The following is a 17,281-nucleotide window of genomic DNA, read 5'->3' on the forward strand; positions in this document are numbered from 1 at the left end:
TGCCTTTCTCCCTTAGCAGAAATGCAGTTACTTAACTTCCAGCTCATAGAAAGCTGTTCTGCCACATTCGTCGTGTGGGGTGTTCTCTCTTGACTGGTGTTTGTCTCACTAAGTAAGGCAGAAAGCCCTCCTGTGTGATTCCAGCTGGGGACAGGGAGAGCCAGGAGACTCTTCCAGGATAGCCCAGTTCCGTCACCAGTTTGCTGTGTGACCGGTATTTCTCCGGCCCCGTAGCTCAGCTCGTAAAGTGGTTTAATGATATCTTCACTATCAGCCTTCACGGGGTGAGTGCAGCTCATAATTAGCAAAGCACAAAGCACAGCGCACATGCAAGGAAGTTCTTACGTTATTTAATTACCTTTTATTAACTTCTAAATACTGGTGCGTTACGAGATATCATTTTTTATAAACATTCAAAATGCATTGACTTATGCCTGCCCTACAGTCAGCAACCACTACGGAGAAGGAGACTTGAACACAAGTTCTAATGTTGACTTCATTTTATAATCCTAAACAGATTACTTTTTATTATAGCCTCATTGAGTGCTTACTATATGCCAAGCACATTACGCAAGGTGTTATGCATATTCTTTTAACAACCCTGAAGAGGAGGTTCTCTTACCACCATCCTAGAGATGAGGAAATTCAACCTTAAAAGATTAACTTGAAACATTAAGGTATGTGTGTGTACGCGTGCGTGTGCGCGTGCGTGAGTGCGCATGTGTGTGTGCGTGCGTGTGTTTGTGTGTGTATGTGTACAAGCACATATATTTATATAAATAGATGCGCAGCTGGGCCGTGGTCAGAATTCCAACATGAGGCATGAGACTGCTCTGTCACGCTGCCTCTTATGTTTGGATCCAGCATAGTCCTCCTGCGAGGAGCAAAGGCAGGTCAGATTGTCCGTGTTAAGAGTGAGTAAAAGACGTTTGTTTGCCACCTGGTAGGGGGCTCCTTGGTCCAGCGTGTGCCGAGGTGAAACATAACCATACTTGTCCTCGAGGGCTCATGTTCTAGGGAGGTGAGGAGCTGGCAAAAAATTTAAGGCTCAAGTGGACAGCGCTCGGGACACGGGGGGCACAGGATGCTGGAGTTAGAGCCACACCACGGGGCCGTCGGCACGAGCCCCCCTCAGGTGTGAGCCCCAACTCTGCCACTTAGCCGACCGCGTGGCTGTGGACAGGCTGCCCCGTTTCATGTCATGGGGATGGTGATGAGGACGCGTCACTATTGAGAACTGTAACCGGGATCTGAGGCCACCTACCGTGACGTGCTGTTCACACTGGGAGACCGTGTGTCACCGCAGTGACAGCGACGCTTTGCTCACCGTGTCTTCCCTGTGCAGAACAGACACGACGAGAGTGGAGTTCACTGTGCCGCTGAGGGAGAACTGGGCACTGCCATTCTTTGCGATCCAGGTGGCTGCGGTGACATATTTCCTGAGACCAAACTTACGGCCTCGTTCTGAAGTGAGTTTTTATAACACTTCATGTGTCTTCTCATCGTCCAGTTTTACCTAAGAAGCTTCAGGAAGCGGGAAGCGCACACGTCCCAGCACACGCGAGCCCTTCTCATTCCATGCCAGTTTTTCAGCTCGAGTCAAACGAAGTCTCCTTTCTGAGCCTTTGCCTACTTTGCAAAGAAAATGTTTTCATTTTTGTTGTTAAAAATGTACTCTACATGCTCTGCCCTTAAATAGTTGCAGCAAACCCACAGGCAATTTCTGCGAAACTGTCAGAATCTGTAAGCCATCGCTTTTGAGGTGATCGGGTGCATTACCGCCTCCATTCCAGTGCGGGTACAGATACCGTATGTGAATGTTTACATGCCAAGCGTCACTTCAGGCTATTTAGAGCTTAAATAACAAATGCAGGCGTTTTCAGAGTGACAGTTTATGGCTTTTCTGTTTGGTTAGATCCCGGCTGCTCTTGAGCAAACTTGTCTGTGAGGCTTTTTATTACCAGTGGCATGGAAATGACACGAAGGTTTTCTTTCCACAGAGGCTGACACTTCTCACCATTTTCGTATCAACCTTCCTCTTCAGTCTGGCATGGCAGTTTAATCAGTTTGTGATGCTGGTGCAGGCGTTGGTGCTGTTCTCACTGGACTCCCTGGACATGCTGCCCGCCTCGAAGGTGAGCGCTACGCCTTCGCGCGGGCGACGCTGCTGTCTCGTTTGCAGTCGTGGGATGCGCGTGCGCGTGCGCGTGCGCGGCTCTCGTGTAAATACACAGTTTGGAGCCGAGTAGGCACGCAGCCCAGTTCAGCCATCTCAACTTTTGTCCTGCTTGCCTGACATTAAAAGATGGATTTATTTGGATCACGAATATCCTTTATGGCAGGGGTCCCCGACCCCTGGGCCACACGGACTGGTACCGGTCTGTGGTCTGTTACGGACAGGGCCGCATAGCAGGAAGTGAGCGGCAGGCGAGCAAGCAAAGCTCCATCTGTGTTTGCAGCCGCTCCCCAGGGCCGGCGTCACCCCTCAGCTCCACCTCAGACCATCAGACGTTAGACTCACAGGAGCACCGGTCCTTGGCCTCAGAAAGGTTGGAGACCGCTGCTTTATAGAGATGGCTTAAATTTTAAAATATAAGATAGCTCTCGTAAAATGTATTTCTATGAGTTGCCTTTTTTCCCCCAAGGAAATCGATGAGTATGTAACAAGTTTTCTGTGGCACTTTATAAAATTTTTATAGTAACATTTAACCAATCCCGACTGACTGACCGAAGGTCACATGTGAAGTAAGGCAATTATAAGGAAACTCTGGTTAGTTTCTCATTGTGTGCTGCGGTCATTCAATTGAATGGCTTTTTTTCCATGTGCAGGAATATGTTTTAATGTATCACTTATGTTTTTTAAATTGCTCAGTTACTATTCTGAAGTGGCGGTAACGTAAATATTTTCCACACGTAATAAAATGGTATCTCCAGAGCCAGGACAGCGACACACTCTGATACGGAAGAGTCGCCCTGCTTTACTTCGTGTCAAAGGGTGAGCGACAGTCTTTGGAAACTGACAGAAGCTGAACTGGGAAGCATCCCAGGCACCCAGCAGGTTCACGGTGACAAGCGTGGGCGCCACGGAAAGCGGCAGCCTGTGCAAGATGCTGCCCCCTCCCCAGGGAGTCTACCATCTAGCCTGGGAAGTAAAGACGTAGACAGCATGGTTCATGTGCTCATATTTTTTGTTCTTTAGATCTTTTGGATTTTTCTGTAATGAACATAGATTTCTTTTTTTTTTTTCCTTTTAAAATTAGAAAACAATAAAAGATACTGTTTTGGCACATGCGAAACTAAAGGAGAACATAGCTAATTTACTTCATGTTCAGTTCTAAACTGTTTTAAACTTTTCTATCTGGAACTTGGCTGGTAGTAGAAGTAGTCTTAAGTATCAGAATTTAAGGCGGAACAGTATTATAAAGAAAGAGTCTCAAGTCATAAAACTGAGTTGCTGCTCTCTGCTCTGGAAAGAACTAGCTCTTTAAACTTCAGCCTGTGCTTCAGCTTCTCAGAGCTTTAGTTTATTCATAAATGGGACTTGCTGATCTCTAACCTCATCGAATGGCGAAGGGTCAGGAAAAGGTGATACAGATTCAGAGCCAGATGTGGTGACAAGCACCGTCTTCTTGAGTTCATGCATCTTTCCATGGATGTTGGAAAATCTCTTTTCATCAGAAGCTCAAGTTTTCCATCAGAAATATGTGCAAAGGTTTTTAGAATAGAGCAGAACAGTAAGTGGTACTTTCAAGCATATACGTTGCTCCATTAGAGACGGAATGTGGAGGTTAATAAAGTCTTACCAGCCCACTGCGAAAACGGCGTGACACGTCAGTGCCCAGATTGTGAGAGCGGACCCTCAACGGGACCCTCAAAGGACTCCGTGTGGCCCCAGACGAGGCGGAGCGGGTGCGCTTCTCCCTCGTCTCCCACTACGCACGGCACAGGCCCTGGACCACAGGCCTGAAACAATGTCAGGAGGCCTGAGAGGTGGAGAACGGAAGGCGGTCTGCCTCGAGGCCTCGAGACGAGGGAAAACGTGGCCGTGAGCTCCTAGGCTTTGGTTTGGCCTCATGTGAACCAGACTAGGTGCTGGGAAAGTCAGCACCCAGGAAACACCAAGGGACTCGGGGGAAAAAAAGCGCCACAAAAAGACCGGAAAAGGAGAAGCCTAGTCAGGCAGGAGACATGGGCGTTAACTGCCCTGCTGCAGCCAGATACAACCAAATGGCCACCCCCACTGCCGCCGGCAGCCCGCCGCGCATCGGGCTTCCCAGTGACCATCAGGGATGTTCTGGTGTGCAGTGCTGCTCACCAGCAGGGTTCCCCTGAACGTAAGGTGTGCTCACGTTTACAGACCATGCAGTCTTGTAGTACAAACTGCCTTTTTTTCTAGAAGTACGCCCAGCCAATCCAATATAGAAAGAACTGCCAGCATCCAAAGGCACCATAACCCAAACAAAGGGAAACAAAACGATGGTTTATTTTTTCAAATACATTTGTGAATGAGTTGTTCTTCTCACAGGTCCTGCAAATCAATGAAAAACACATGTACACCCTAATAGAAAAGGGAACAAAAGATACAAATGCTTTCTAGAAGGAAAATGTCAAAAAGAATAAGCTACTTAGGTATAAACGGAACGAGAAGTACTGACATATACTCTGAAAACTACAAAACATCGTTGAAAGGATTAAAGACGTCCGTACGTTAGAAAGACGCCCCTGGTCGTAGGTTGGAAAGCTCACTGTTAAGATGTCAGTGCTCCCCAAATCTGCAGATTCGGCACAGCTCCTCTCGGAATCCCAGGTGCGTATTTTGCAGAAACTGACAAGGTGATCATAAAATTCTCATGGAAACTCAAGGGACCCCGAATAACCAGAACAACCACGCAGAAGAACAGTGTTGGAGGACTGACGCTCTTCCACTTCAGGCCACAGAGGCCAGCGCAGGTCGGTGCTGGCCGGACAGGCATTACCGAAGCAATCGAGAGAGCAAAGATTAGTAGTCGATGGACTTTCAACAGGGTGCGAAGATAATTGTAGAGAAAATAATCTTTTCAACAAGTGGTGCAGGAATAACTGGCTGTCTCCACGCCAGAGGATGAAATGGGACCCCTTCCGCTCACCGTACGCCGCCGCAGCGGACTCGAAACAGACCAAAGACATGGTTGTGAGCTGAAGCCGAAAACCTTGAGAAGAGGAGAGGGTGATGCTTCGTGACCTTGCTGTAGGCCAGGCCTTCTCAGCTATGACACAAGGCACAGAGTAGATGACTTGGACTTCATCAGAATTAAAAACTTTTCTTCTTTGAAATAATACCATCAAGAAGTGAGGAGAGAACTCGCACGCAGAAGAGGACCTTCGCAAGTCGTCTGTCTGGTGGGTCTTCCGGGGCACGCAGGCCTCAGCCCCTTCGGCAGTGCGGGCGGGCGGGCGAGGGCGGATGGATGTCTCCACGAAAGGCGCCCGGCGCTGATGAGCGCGTGGAGAGATGCTCGGCACCACCGGTCACAGGGAGTCACGACCAGACCACGGCGGGACGTCACCTTGCGTGCACCTGAGTAGCCGGCTTTTAAAAAGAGAAAGGAAGGAACAAGGCAGGTGGCCACAGCGCCGGCGAGGGTGTGAGGAAGCTGGAGCGCTCTCGTTCACCGCTAGGGCAACCTGCGGTGCCGCGTCCCCTTTAGGGCGGTTTAGCGCTTGCTCCGACGTTAACGTAGGGCCACCACGTGAGCCAGCGCTCCCACTGCCCGGTGCACACCCAGCAGAAGCAGACGTTTGTGCCGAATGCTCCAGAGCAGACACCACCGAAACCGCCAGCAGCGGAGGGGCGGGCAAGCTGAGCGTGGCCCACGCACACGATGCACTGCCACTCAGCAGGAACAGGGGCGAAGCACCGGCACGCTGCGATGTGGGCGAGCTGTCTAAGCGAGAGGCGGTCGCGGAAACCACACGGCATGGTTGCGTTTGAGTGACGTGTCTGGATACGGCCGCCTGCAGAGACAGAGAGCAGCTTGGTGTCTGGCGGGACCTGGGGGAGGGGGGAAAACAGGAGGAGTGGGTGCTGCTGGGTGTGGGGTTTCTTTGGGGGTGTGAGAATGTCTTAAAATTAGATTGTGATAATGTTTGCACAACTCTGTTAAGTAAACTAAACGTCAGGAACTGTACACCTTAAAAAGGTAGATTTTATGCCAGAATCAGCAGCGCGTTCTTGGTGCCGCCTGCGTGCCCGCTGGGAGTCTCGGGCTGGCTGGTAGGTGGCCCTGCACTCCATCTGGGGGGGGCACTAACACGCACACAGATCAAGTGAAGCGATGCACAGTGCAGCCCCAAAGCCAGCCCCAAAGCGTGGGAATGAGGAAGTAACCGAATCCGAGACAATGCTGATGGCCGGCCGATGGCTGGAACGGTAACCGTAACAATTCAGAGGAAAGCCGAAGACTGCCGGTGCCAGCCCAGCCGCTGGCCTCTTTCCGTGCTCGCTTCCTATTATCTCTGCTCCTTTCCTCTTTAACTAATGTTACGAAATTGTAAGTGTTTTGTTAACTGTAGTATGTGGTTTAGTTCCCTTCTTTAGACTGAGTCTGAGCCGAGGGCGTGTTCTGCATGTTCGTGACCTGACTCGCTTCGCCGTCTGCTCTCTGGCTGTTGCAGGCGGCCTGGCTGTATGGGATGCAGGTGGCCGGCTTGCTCCTGGTCTGCGCTCTGCAGTTTTTTAACTCCATGATTCTTGGATCACTGCTCATCAGTTTCAACCTTGCAGTGTTAATTGCAAGAAAACTGCAGGTAGGACTTTGTCCTCAGAGTAAACTGTTTAATTGTGTGGTTTGCGGCGCGCTAAGGGCAGTACTTGCTCTTTGTCGAAGTGCGTGGGGGAGCATTTCTGTTTTCAGGCTCCCGTTACGCCATCCCTTTGATGTGAAACTTAGTATTTCTTAGAGAATTAGAATCTTGATTCAGTTCAGGGATTAGCCAGAGATGCGTACTTGAATGCCGTTGACTTAAATTTCAAATTAAAGGGGAAATTTTTAAACTTTTTCCATGCACGAGCTCAAGCATAAGCAGTGTCGTCTGTGGGGATGTGCTCGTCATAGCCTCCCCGGCTGTGGGCGCCTTGTCACCATCTGTGCAGCAACGCCGCTCCTGCCCCACACTTCCACGCCACGCCAATGTTTGTTTGTTTGTTTGTTTTTTTGCAAGGCAACCCTTGGTTGACCTCACAGATTGCAAGGACCTTGTCAGCTTACGATCTCTTATTTTTTTAATTTTTTACGCCCACAGCACCTGGTCTCCCTCGGTGGTCTCCCATCCAAGTACTAACCAGGCCCGACCCTGCTTAGCTTGCGAGATCAGGCGAGATTAGGCTTGTCCAGGGTGGCCTGGCCGTAGACCACTGATTTTTTAAGGGCATTAAATTGACGCCTTTGAGGATCTTAGAAGTCCAAATAAATACCTTCAGAAATAACGGGGCATTTCTTAGGGTGTCATGTTTGAAAGCACTGACCTGATCTTTTGGCTTTATGAAATCATTAAAATTTCTTAAATTTATTTAAGACTTAAGGGTCAGTTGTTTTTCCTGTTTTTCCTTGTTTTTCCTGTTTTTCCTGTCACAAAGCCTGTTTTCTTTCTCAAAAGCATGTGAGAAACATTTCTCATAAACACTTTTATATCAAGAAGCTGTTTTGTTTTCTGCTTTGGCAAGAATAAATCCTTTTTCTTATCAGTATTTTGAGTGAGAGCTGCTATGGACAGTCACGAAGATGTCTAGAAACAGGCTTTTAGTTGACTATCAAAAACATTAGTTCTCATTCATACTTTTAACCTTAATTATAAATGAATATCATTTATAATTAAGGTTAATGAAATCTTTAGATACTATTATATTCGATAATCTGTGAAGGTATCTGAGGGTCATGAGAACACTAGCACCTGTCACAGAACGCAGTTGCCTGTCTGGTACTGATAGGTCTTCTCTTTACCCGGTTGTAGCTACGTCAGCGTGTGCCGAACACCTCCTAAGCGCAGACTCCAGACTCTGGTTCCGAAGGTCTTAAAAAAGGGGCTAGGACACAGGACACATTTTATAGAGATTCTTATTAAAGGGCCATTTACTTATTGAAAATTACAGATGTTAAAATAGTATAACCTCATGAAAATTAGCAGGTTATATTTCCCACAGGTTTTCCCTATATGTTGCATGATCCAGTGTTTTAAATCCTTAAGTAATTGTATCTTGAATGTTTATGAAGTTAGATTAAAATTTAAGGGCTAAAACTGAACTCTTTTAATTTCTAGAAAAACCTGAAAACTGGAAACTTCCTTAACAGGCTCGGGAAGCTATTGTTACATGTATTTGTGGTTTTATGTTTGACACTTTTTCTCAACAACGTTATTAAGGTAAGTTAATAAAATGACATTAACTTATTGTTACTAAAGTTACCAGTTTTGCTTTAAACAGTCTCCGTCTTAACTTGGTTTCAGTAACAGGATCACTGTCTTGATTTTCGTCACTGGTCTCTGTTCACTCTTTAACATGCTCTACCTGGAACTCACCTTTTCAGTGAGTTTTAAACTTCTTAGAAGTTCAAGTTTAAAAGCATTAAACAAGTATTCTTCTAAATTTAAAAAATCATGCTTTTTAGACATTATTTTCTGCACTGTGGTCTGAAAAAATCAGCTGGCCTGATTTTTACTGGGTTAAGTCGACAAATAAACCCCCTCACTGTCAGAAGCGCATCGCTTACGAAATGGTCATGTCCCTTCTGAGAGGCCACCAGGGATAAGGCGCGTCTGCATGTGCCCGGCAGACCCCTTCTGCATGAGAGTGGCAGCCCCTCTTCCTGTATGTTGACTATCGTGGAAAAAGAGACTTCACTTAGCCAGCCACATTAGACGCTCCTCTCTGGGCCCTTGTACTAGGCTCAGTGCCTGTCACAGCCTCATCTGAGTGGTATACTGAGCATTTCCGAAAGACCGGGAAGATGGGGGCACACATCCACCCATCCCGAGGCTCTGCATGCCCAGGGTGCGCACCCTGTGCGAGCCAGCAAGAGGAGCTATGCGCCCAGACCACTGTCTCGACCCCACAAAGACTAGTAGCTGAGCTGCCCTTGGTGTTCTGCCAGTGACCTACAGTGGGAGGAATTGGGAGAAACGGTCTGAGACCCTTCGCTGCTGTGACTGTGTCCATGGGAAAACCTGTCAGGTCTCCGCTCCGGGACGGTCAGGGTCTCCTGAGCAGCTGCTGTGTCTTGGCCCTGTGGCCCCGTGTGGGACCAGATGCCCGTGCCCCTGCTGGAATGCAGCTCACCTCTGCTGAACCATTTCTGTGCTAACCTCAGTTCTGGGTTCTTCTTTTCTCTTCTAGGTTCATTTTTCTCCTGATACAATTTCTTCTCTGTTTGTTATAGGGATTTTTGTAAGCCATAAGTCAAAAATAAAATTCTGTGAATTAGAAGCATAATCACTGATGCTAAACACTGGCGTTTGTTTGTCTGCTCACTGGGTTGGACGACCGGGTCTGAGACAGAACCCTCCAAGCCAGACAGGCCTTGTGGGCCGATCTGAGGTTTCCAAGCTAAAAAATACTACTCGGTGGGCTTCAGCCATCTCCCTCCCATGAAAACAAAGTTTGTCTCTTATCCACTTTACATATAGAACTTAAGGGTGAGATTGTTTGAAAAAAAAAGGGTTCTGCTCAAAAAAAGGAACAAGGCAGCTCGGAAGTCCTGGCTTTAGGAGTGCTCAGTTCTGAGACCCGCTGTGAACATTCACACTCACGCACACGCACTGCTGTGAAACTGCACACGGAGTCTGCGTGTTCAGGGGTTGTCGGGAAGCCATGCGTGAGGCGCTGTTAGCAGCTACTGTCTCGTCCCTCCCCAACAGAAAATTCTCAACCTGAAGTCCGACGAGCACATATTCAAATTTCTGAAGGCAAAGTTTGGGTTCGGAGCCACAAGGTATGACTGAATTTAAAATCTGTGTTTTTCATTTTTTCTTAAATAAAATGTTTGCTTTTTTATATTAAATTAGCAGAGACTTTAAAACAAGTTACCATTGCGCCTTCAGCTATTAATTTCAGGCTCATTTTGAGGAAAAAACTGTGGTTTACTTATCTCGTTTTGAATTTAATACTTTCCTTTCCATTTGTTCCCTAGAGATTTCGATGCAAACCTGTATCTGTGTGAAGAAGCATTTGGCCTCCTGCCTCTGAACACGTTGGAAAGGCTTGCGGACACGCTGCTCTTCTACATCTACGTGTTCGTTCTGTGCGTCACGGCAGCTGCAGCGCTGGCTGTCGCCTTCCACAACCTCAGGTCCGCATGCTTCAAAACTAATGAAATATCAGACACAGAACAGTCGTGTTGCTCAGCTGAAAAGGGGACATGTCTAGTTGGAGTGGCCTGCACTCGGCAGCCAGGCGTGCGGTCACTGGTTGATGGCAGGACATGGCGTGGACACTGCCCACGGGTGGGCTTCTGTCCCAGCCGCATGCCTGGGTACCGTGCGACCCGTCACCCTATCTGTAGACCAGGAATGCCAGCAATTCTGACCCAGTTCATCTGTTAGCCCCACGAGCGACGTGCTGGTCGGTTACGGCGCGATCGTCCTCCACAGAGGAACTGAATTCCAGCGCTGCGGGCACACTTCTACTTTTCCTTATTCGTAAACACTCGAAAAATACCGATAACTTACAAAACGCCTTTCAAGATCTTAGTTCCGGTGATTGCCGAGGTTTTTTTTTTTTCTATTCTCATAATTTAAAGGATAGAAGTCACTCTAAATTTTTACTTAAGATGAAATTTGTTAAATTTTAGTTATCCTGATTGTTAATGCATTTATGTTATGACACTTAGCCTCATAAAATGGTAAGTGGTGATTCATTTTATCTTAGGGAAATAATACATTTCTAAGTATACGAAAGCATATGTCCTTTGTATCTTCTTTTAAAAAGACTTAACTAAATTAAAATCATGTGTCCAGTAACCTTGTATGTGTGCTGTTCTCTTCAGTGATCCCATAGGCCGGTCTGTGGGTAACGTGGCGAGGCGCACACTCAGCCTGAAGCCAGAAACAGCCTACAACCTGATGCACACCATTCTGTTCGGGTTCTTGGCATTGAGCACAATGAGGTATTTTTGTGTTCATCTGTCTGTCTGACTTTTTTTTTTTATTTAACCACTCTTTTCTTTGCCTGACATAAGTTAGCGATATAATTTGGAAACTGACAGTCATCTTCATTAATGATTGTGGTCACCATAAAATGTCCTCGTCTGCTATCTTCTCCCAGGACAAAATCTCATTTATTAGTAGTTTTTTCTAGTTACCAACATTCCTCAATTTTTACTTATGACACTTCTCAAAAGACAATGAAACCGAGCGAGGACCCTTTGGCAGATGTTTCTGCGAGGTTTCCGTAAGATTTGATCATCACAGACAGAACAGCTGCCTTCACAGCTGTCTCGGGCCCCAGGTGTGCACGCAGCCGGCACTCGCTGACCCGTGCTCCGTCCCCACAGAATGAAGTACCTGTGGACGTCACACATGTGCGTGTTCGCCTCTTCCGGCGTGTGCAGCGCTGAACTGTGGGAGTTGCTTCTGAAGCTGATCCATCTTTACAACCCAAAGAGGGTCAGTGCCTCCCCGTTTTCCACTTCGTTTTTATGGCTTTTGGTATTTCTTTCATACCAGTTCTGTTTTTTAGCTGTCTGATAAAATGGATACTGAAATTCGAAGCTAAAAATAGTTAATTGATACATAAAATTATGATTTCATAAGGAATTTTAATTTTAAATTTTATTTTTTAAATCATTTTCCCCTAGACAATAAGTTAAATGTTCTCATTTTACAGAATTTGGAAATACTGAAAAGCACAGAAAGAAAAATTAAAAGTCACCAATAATCCCATTATCCAGAGTTACCACTATTGTAATTGTACTGAATTATCCTAAAAATAATTATTGTGTGTGTGGCGATGACTAATAGCCTGTCGATGGCGTTTTGCGTGTCCTGCCCTGTACACTCGCTAGGTGGCGGTATGGTGGAGAGTACAGGTGTCTTGTGCGTGTCCCTTACGCTGCCTCGGTTGCTTGATACATTGGAGACTCATGCTCCATTAAATAATATTTCTGTTGTTTAAAGAAAGTCATATTTTTACAAAGCAAAACTTTAAGGCAGAAAAGTGTTGCTAACACTTGTCCCCTACGTGACGTCTTCCCTGTGCAGATCTGGGTGCTGCGGTATTCCGTGCCCGTGTTGGTGCTGCTCTACCTGTGCTACAAGGTAAGACATTTTCCCCGTCTCATCCCTGTCTCCGGTCTGTGTCGCAGGAGGGTCACTTTGACTCGGTGTGCTTTGTGTGTTACTGGCAATTGGCTTCGATTGCAAGACCCATCTGTTTCCCAGATAGTATTTAAGAAGTAAAGATGCCATAGCAAAAACGAGAGTGAGCGTACGTTCACCTCCGTGTTCTGCTAGGTGCTCGCTGCCACCTTCGTAGGAAGGCTGGACACACGTGAGCAGGTGCAGCCGAGGCGAGCCGTGCTGTCTGTCGTTCGGTCTTGGTAGGAAGCCGTGACATTGCCCACACATCACCTGACCCGTCTCTGGAATGGCACTACTGTGCTTCAGTTCTGAGATGCAGGTTGTTAGTCGCCCCAACTGCTTTGGCTCTTGCCACATCTTGGCTATGTAGAGTCTTGACTTGTCGCCTGGGCAGGGAGCCTAGGCTGTTGTATCCTTTGAGCTCTCAGTGTCTCTTTTTTAAAAGATCTTATGTGCTTTTTTAAGTTTAGGTGTTTTTCTCCAAATTTTGTTTTAAGTTGGAACAGTGGGTTTCAAAGTCGGCCGTGCATAGCCCTGTTTTGGGAAGGCGTCTGAGGGGCGGCCATAGCAGCCAGCTTTGGGTTCATTCGCTTATATTTTCATGTAAGATTTTATTTGAAGCAAAAGGTTTAGGCCAAAAAGAATGTTTGATTATCAGTATGTTAGATAATTCTACTGTCAATATTTCGAAAAATTATGTTGTCACGTTCCTGTTGATCAGTACATTACTGTCGCAGGCAGAGGAGGACTGTGTTAGCTGCCAGACGCCAGGAAAACTAGAAGTATGTTATTCCTACCACGCTGCCCCTGGGCATTTTGCTACTGTAATGTAAATAAATGGAACTTTTTACATCTGAGAAGCAACAACAGGATCACACCGAGTGTAGGTTTGACAGTGAGCAAGTGGCTTTCCGGTCACCCGCTGCTCGGAGAAGTCAGACGCCGCCTGGGAGGAGGGCTGCAGTTTGCTGCCCCCGTCCCACTTCGGAGTGTCACAGCAGAGTCCTCCCACTGTCCCTGTGCGGGGCTGAGCGCTTTCACATCTCAGCTACTCAGTTGAAATTTTATTGATTTTTTAAAGCTATTTGGGGTCTTAAATCTCATTTTTGATAAAGCTGAGGAAGGACGTAGTTGAAGAGATAAACTACACTCAGGAGCAGTGGCTGTCAACATGCAGTCCCCAGGTGAGTGGCGTCAGCGTCCCCTGGGAGTCGTAGGAAGTGCCTGGGTCCTATGCAGACCTGCCAAGCCAGGAGCTGCAGGGCGGGGACTGGAAGCTCACGCCTGGGCAGGTCCCAGCGGCGACACTGCCGCCGTGTGGGCCGGACGGTTCTTTTTCATAGGGCTCTCCCTCTGCACCTGCCCAGTGGGTGCCCGGTGCACCTCCCCCAGCTGTGACCGTCACAGATGTCTCCAGACGTCACACAGCACCCCCTGGGGTGGGGCATAGCTCCCTCGAGAACCACCACTGTAGAAGAAGCAGGGTAGTGGCAACATTCCCTGAGCATCAGAGTTGGTGTCTGGAGAACCTTCCGGAGACCATCAGCCTGGCGTCTTTGGCACAGGGCGTGAAGAGAGAGCCCCGTGTGATGCAGTCTAGATGGCGCGGCCTCTAAGGCTCGCGTCATGTAAAATCGCAGAGAGTAAGGGCACAATATGCGCTGGAGGTCACCCCGCAAGGGAACGGGGAGCCCGTGTTTCGGAGCCCAGCTTGAGTCCACGTGCACCCCATGTGCGGGCTTCAGGGAAGCTGTTTCCCCCGCCTCTCAGGGTCGTCCTGTTTAAGAGGGAAAAGTATTTGCCCGTCTCGACACCCAAGTCAAGAGTTGGTGGTGGTGTTTCCCTCACGACGGTCAGCTTTTGAGGATGCTGTTGCCGACCGTTTAGAAACGTTTGGCTCACTCAGCACTTCCCACATTATTCTAAGGCGTTCACCACAAAACTGTTACTAGACTGTGATAGTTTCAGAATCAACAACAGCAACTTTCAAACTAGAAAAGTACCTCATACCCATGGAATTCACAGATTTCGTAAGTTTTATATCAAAAGAATTAGAACACATTATAAAGTTGGTTTGTATTGATTATCAAAATCAAAAGGAATAATGGGTCATTGAAATATTACAAAGTGACCATTTGGCCAGTTGTATCATGTCTCTAGAATCTGGGATGAGCAGTCACACCGGCTTTGCCATCCTCCTCCCAGAAGATAAGATGCCAGTTAGTAAAAATGGCCAAAGATGAGGTGCCGAGACGAGACGGTGAGGGGCTGAAGCACCACGGGCCCGCCACCCTGCGGCAGGGGGCTGTGCTTTCCCCGTCAGCGAGGTACAGCTGCCTTGTCGCCGGCCTTCTGTCCCAGGGTAGGGAATGCATCCTGGGGCTCCCTGGAGGACGTATGGACATGCCCAGGTTTTTTTAGCCACTTGTCATTTGACAAAACAGCGTTCACTTGATCGTGGAGTTGGGCAGACAGGCACGTTGGATTCGAGGTGCGGGGGCTCAGACCGGTTCCACTTCGTGCCCGCACAGCCCTAAGCAGCAAGCAGGTCAGTGGCCTGCTCCGGTGGCGTAAATTTGACGTTCACACGCACCAGACATTCCCAGAGGCCCTGCTCCCAGCCCTCCTCCCCATCGTGCCTGGAATTAGGTCAGCACCCGTCAGAGCACCCGTCCCAATCGCTGGGGCAGAAAACACCGTCAGCACGTGGCGCGGGGAAGGGGCCGGGTGGAGTCAGGTCAGGCGGTCCCTTTGCCACTTTGTGGCTGGTCAGGTCAGGTCCTCTGAGCCGGGTCTCCGCACGAGGAGGCGGGAGGCTGCAGCGCGCTCCCCAGCGCTCCATGGTGCTGGCAGACGTGGCGCTGGCAGACGTGGCGCTGGCAGACGCGGCGCTGGCAGACGCGGCGCTGGCAGACGTGGCACTGTCTCCCCCGGGGGCGCCCGGTCACCCGACTCCAGCTGCCCTTTTCTCGTTTTCCGCCACCTCCACATGGACGCCTCACTAGACATTAACAGCACATACGAGGGCGTTTTTATCAGAGTAAGTAAAAGCTCGTCTTCACGCCGACAGCACCCCTAGTCCGGCGGCAGAGGCCAGGGGTCAGCGCTGCAGCTGCCACCTGTCTTCAGCCAGTGACACGTGCTTTCTGCTCCCTCGTTTTAATCTCAGTGCCAGCCGTGGGTGTGGGGTGGATTTTGTTTTGTTTTGTTTTGTTTTTAATTTCAGTTCTGGCCAGAAATGATGGATGAGCTTTCGGAGTTGAGAGAATTCTATGACCCAGACACAGTGGAGCTGATGAGCTGGATTAAGTAAGAGGATTTTTTTTTAACCTTTGAAACTTAAAGTGCCTTTGAAGAGTCACTCTATACCTCCTTTGGTTTTTTTTTTTCTTTTTTGCTTTTCGCCAAATCTAATTGTGAAGATACATTCATTCTCAAGTTTTTCTTTAAAACTCTATGTTTGGAAATAGTTTCTTTCCATTCAAGAAAGTCTCTCCAACTACAGTCTCACGAGGGAGGGAAACTCCCACAAGGAGAGGAGACATGGGAGGGGCGTGTCAGACCCGTCAGACCCCGGGGTCTGCCACGGGGAACCAGAGAGCTCTGCCCTCTGCCACCTTCATCGCTATCTCTGCTGTCACGTCAGTGCCATTCAGATGTGTGCCAGTGCGTTCTCATTAACCGACTGAACGTGACCCGTGAACAGGGTTCGTTAGGGTCGCGGCTGGCCGGTGAGGATCTCACTTTAACTGGCCACGCGCGGCCCACGCCCAGGCCTAGAGGATGTCGAAGGCACGGCGAGCTTTTCCTCTGGGCCATCCCAGTTGGCTTATTGTCATCTGCACTCTGTTGCTTTGCCTGAGCATTCAGCATGAGAGTGAAACTCGCGGAGGAAACCTGCCTTCCACGAGAAAAACACCTTCGCGCCCAGAGCAGCACCCGTGCCTGTGACGCTGTCTCCTTGCTCCAGAGCAGCAGCGCAGCCACTCCCGGCTATGCGGACGCTGCAGACCTGCATGACATTCCGAGAGCACTGCCATCACCTGAGCCTGGCACCTGCTCGTGATGCCGCTTACACCCGGCGCGGGGCAAGGAGTTGGTAGCTGTGGACAGCACAGGTCTCGGGAGTGCAGTCCGTGGGTGTCACACGGTCACATGTGAAGTGTCCCGTGGCTGTGGTCCCCCGGCCGGACTGGCCGTCAGGTGCAGCGACGTTGCTTTTCATGCCTTTCCAGCCGACCGAGCTAGGCAGCGCTTCGTCTTTATTTACGTATTTAAATCGTGGTGCTCGCCGAGTAGGCACACGGGAAAGGCGGTTCCTATAAAGGAACGCTCATCCCTTCGGCACTAACTGCAGCCACCTGGAGGTCGACGACCCGTGCATCGGAAGGTGAGGCTGGGCTTCCCTGTGATCGAAAGCGCACCGTGGGCACGCACGGGACGCGCAGCAGCTCTGGCAGAGCCCCGAAGGCGGGGGCCCCCATCTGCCTGGGTCAGTGTCGTAAACCTCCCTGCCGTCCTCTGGAAATGGGCCGCAGCGTCGCTGACAGCAGAGCCAGCTGGTCTTGGGCTCTGCCAGACCGGACACGCCTGCACGGTCGCGCTTTTCCTCGCAGAGAAGCGTTTCAACAGCATTTCTGGTTCTGAGGAATCGCAGCTGAGCCGGTCTGTCGCTGCCGTGCCTTCGTCTGGGGACGTGTCTGCGGTCCTTACGTCCTTTGACTCACGCCCCTCTCCCTGTGTGCGGACGCCCTCTCCCCACTTGTCACTGTGGGGGGGCCGCTCCAAGGGCATGAGACTTCGGAGAGCACGCCCACAGCCCGTGCGTGCGCGTTCCCCTCCGGAGCCCCGTGCTTGCTGACACAGGCACCGAAAGCGCCGGCGCTGGGCGGCGGCCACCCAGCCCCTTCGTGACGTGGCGGCTCGTCTCAGCTCCGTCACTGTTCGCTCCAGG

General features: G+C 49.4%; 1 protein-coding gene and 1 pseudogene across 3 annotated transcripts in view; one reads left to right on the top strand and one right to left on the bottom strand.

Moving 5' to 3' along the window:
• DPY19L3 (dpy-19 like C-mannosyltransferase 3) overlaps positions 1–17,281 on the top strand; it is a 39,315-nt gene that overhangs the window by 11,796 nt on the left and 10,238 nt on the right. For 2 of the 3 annotated variants that reach the window (XM_039846537.1, XM_039846540.1), the window contains exons 7-16: positions 1,346–1,469; positions 2,001–2,135; positions 6,655–6,786; positions 8,296–8,397; positions 9,889–9,962; positions 10,161–10,319; positions 11,016–11,135; positions 11,523–11,634; positions 12,229–12,285; positions 15,554–15,636. In XM_039846537.1, the coding sequence (XP_039702471.1) occupies positions 1,346–1,469; positions 2,001–2,135; positions 6,655–6,786; positions 8,296–8,397; positions 9,889–9,962; positions 10,161–10,319; positions 11,016–11,135; positions 11,523–11,634; positions 12,229–12,285; positions 15,554–15,636 (1,098 nt within the window). The remainder of the gene's footprint in view (positions 1–1,345; positions 1,470–2,000; positions 2,136–6,654; positions 6,787–8,295; positions 8,398–9,888; positions 9,963–10,160; positions 10,320–11,015; positions 11,136–11,522; positions 11,635–12,228; positions 12,286–15,553; positions 15,637–17,281) is intronic. The other variant, XM_039846538.1, reaches the window with a different exon arrangement.
• On the bottom strand, positions 7,273–7,391 carry LOC120589173 (uncharacterized; annotated as a pseudogene).

This window comes from Pteropus medius, unplaced genomic scaffold (assembly GCF_902729225.1).
Source record: "Pteropus medius unplaced genomic scaffold, Ma_sr-lr_union100, whole genome shotgun sequence".
Taxonomy (NCBI): Eukaryota; Metazoa; Chordata; class Mammalia; order Chiroptera; family Pteropodidae; genus Pteropus; species Pteropus medius.